Source organism: Mandrillus leucophaeus, unplaced genomic scaffold (assembly GCF_000951045.1).
Source record: "Mandrillus leucophaeus isolate KB7577 unplaced genomic scaffold, Mleu.le_1.0 Scaffold208, whole genome shotgun sequence".
Classification (NCBI taxonomy): Eukaryota; Metazoa; Chordata; class Mammalia; order Primates; family Cercopithecidae; genus Mandrillus; species Mandrillus leucophaeus.
In genome coordinates, this window is record NW_012102121.1 from 1,995,206 (window position 1) to 1,998,198 (window position 2,993).

Here is a 2,993-nt window from a genome sequence, read left to right on the forward strand (position 1 = left end):
TAACCCGGGAGGCAGAGGTTGCGGTAAGCTGAGATTGCACCATTGCACTCCAGCCTGGGCAACAAGAGCGAAACTGCATCTCAAAAAAAAAAAAAAAAAAAAAAGAATGTTCATACTTTATTCATAAAGTCCAAAGCTGGAAACAATGCAAATGTCTGTCGACAGGAGAATGGACAAAACAAACTGTGATAATTTCAGAGAAGGGAATATTACTCATCAATGAAAACCACAGATACATGTAACAACATGTACTAATATGAAACACTATTATGCTAAGCAAACATTATGCTAAGCATATAAGCATAATGATTCTATCTCTATGAAATTGTAGAACAGATAAAACTAATCTATACTGACAGAAAGTAAGTCAGTGGTTACTTAAGACCTGGGGGTGAGGGTGGAGGATTAACTAAATAGGGACACAATAGAACTTTCTGGGGTGATGAAAATGTTCCATGTCTTGTTACAGATATTTGTTACTCACATATATAAAACTATCAAAACTTATCGAATCTGAATACTTAAGATCTGTACATCTTATTGTATGCAAATTATCCCTCAATTTTTAAAAAGTTATTTGAAAAAAACAGTCAAAATTATCTGGAATCAGCAACACTAGCAGGCTACTTGGCATTTTCTATCATACATGCCTACAATTTTAATAGATAGGTAGGTAGACAGATAGGTAGGTAGATAGATAGGTAGGTGGATTAGATAGATAGGATGGATGGATGGATAGACAGACAGACAGACAGACAGAGATAGGGTCTTGCTCTGTTGCCCAGGCTGGAGTGCAGTGGCATGATCACTGCTCCTGCAGCCTTGACCTCCTGGGCTCAAGCAATCCTCCCACCTCAGCCTCCCAAGCAGCTGGGACCCCAGGTGCACATCACCATGCTTGGCTTATTTTAAAAATTAGCCAGGCATGGTGGCTCACACCTATAATCCTAGCACTTTGGGAGACTGAAGCAGGAGGATTGCTTGAGCCCAGAAATTCAAGACTAGTCTGGGTAACAAGGCAAAACCCCACCTCTAAAAAAATACAAAAATATTAGCTGGGAGTGGTGGCAGGCACCTGCAGTCCCAGCTACTCACGAGGCTGAGGTGGGAGGATTGCTTGAACCCGAGAGGCAGAGGTTGCAGTGAGCTGAGATTGCACCACTGCACTTTGGCCTGGGTGACAGAATGAGACCCTGTCTCAAAAAAATAAATTAAATTAAAATAAAATAAAATAAATAAAATAATATAAAAATTTTTTGGTGTGTGTGGAGACAGGGTCTCCTCATGTTGCCCAGCCTGGTCTCAAACTCTCGGGCTCAAGCTATCCTCCTGTCTTGACCTCCCAAAGTGCTTGGATTACAGGTGCAAGCCACTATGCCTGGCCCATGTCTATATTTTAAATACTTATGCAACAGAGGCCCTTACTATAATTCCTGTCCCATTCAATGTTTATTAAGTGTGAATAATAATTTAAAAATACATCTATAAGGCCAGGCGCAGTGGCTCACGCCTGTAATCCCAGCACTGTGGGAGGCCGAGGCGGGCGGATCATGAGGTCAGGAGATCGAGACCATCCTGGCTAACGTGTTGAAACCCCGTCACCACTAAAAATACAAAAAATCAGCCCGGCATGGTGGGGGTCGCCTGTAGTCTCAGCTACTCGGGAGGCTAAGGCAGGAGAACGGCATGAACCCGGGAGGGGGAGCTTGTAGTAAGCCGAGATGGCGCCACTGCACTCCAGCCTGGGTGACAGAGCGAGACTCCATCTCAAAAATAATAATAATAATAATAATAATAATAATAATAAATCTATGAAAAGCTGATAAGTGATATTCACTTATTTATCTGATTCCAAAGAAAAATTAACTAAACTATAGCCAGAATACATAATTCCTATCATCAAAGTTCAGACTAACTCCAACCACTTGAACCTTTTTCTTCTGAGGACTTTGATGGGATTACATTGTTAAGAGTTTATAATTTTCTTTTTTTTAACACCCTTTCACTATCTATCACAATATATTTTTCCACTAGACACAGAGAAATAATATCATCAGTGTAAAAGGAAATTTTACTGCAAATTTCTAAATCCTTGGTAAATCCTATAGAGATACTGCATGTTTTCAGAAGAATCTAAATTCATTAGCTCAACAAATTCATGTTTAAGTCAAAAGCACTGAAAAGCATGTGATATTTATAAAGAAATATGACCTAACAGAAAATAGAAAATAAAAAGCAAGAAAAGCAAATAATCATTATCGTACCCATTGAAAATATGCTGAATAAGTGGGTGAGTAGTCTTCATATATACATCCCGATTGGTGCACGCTTCACCAAAGACTTCATCAAAATAAAAAACATGCTGAAAAATAAATTTGATTTTATAGAAAAAGATACATTCTGGATTTTCTTAATCACTATTCTAGTTAACAGATGATAAACGCCAAAATATGTCTTTAAATAATAGTAACTGACCATATCAAACTTAGAGATAAATAAGCAATCACTGTTAAATGACAGGGCCTCCTCTTGAGATCTCTGTAGAAATGTTCTTACAAGGTAAAAACTAAGGCACACGATTTTTGTTTTCTCTTAAGAGAAGTAAATTGATAAATACAAGAGTGAGCCAATCCTCCTTAGGTCTAGGAGAGAAAGTGAATTCTACGGGGATTATCCTCGTATTCCAACTAGGGCTAGTATATTTAGAATTTTGGAGGAATTTGTGGCTGGGCACGGTGGCTCACGCCTGTAATCCCAGCACTTTGGGAGGCCGAGGCTGGCAGATCACGAGGTCAGGAGATTGAGACCATGCTGGCTAACACGGTGAAACCCCGTCTCTACTAAAAATACAAAAAATTAGCCGGGCGTGGTGGTGGGCGCCTGTAGTCCCAGCTACTCAGGAGGCTGAGGCAGGAGAATGGTGTGAACCCGGGAGGCGGAGCTTGCAGTGAGCCGAGATGGCGCCACTGCACTCCAGCCTGGGCGACAAAGCA

At 40.4% G+C, this 2,993-nt stretch overlaps 1 protein-coding gene across 2 annotated transcripts in view; it reads right to left on the bottom strand.

Moving 5' to 3' along the window:
• The window catches only part of KIF24 (kinesin family member 24), an 82,501-nt gene that overhangs the window by 39,947 nt on the left and 39,561 nt on the right, over positions 1-2,993 (bottom strand). For both annotated transcript variants that reach the window (XM_011980033.1, XM_011980032.1), the window contains one exon: positions 2,265-2,362. In XM_011980033.1, coding sequence (XP_011835423.1) covers positions 2,265-2,362 — 98 coding nt within the window. The remainder of the gene's footprint in view (positions 1-2,264; positions 2,363-2,993) is intronic.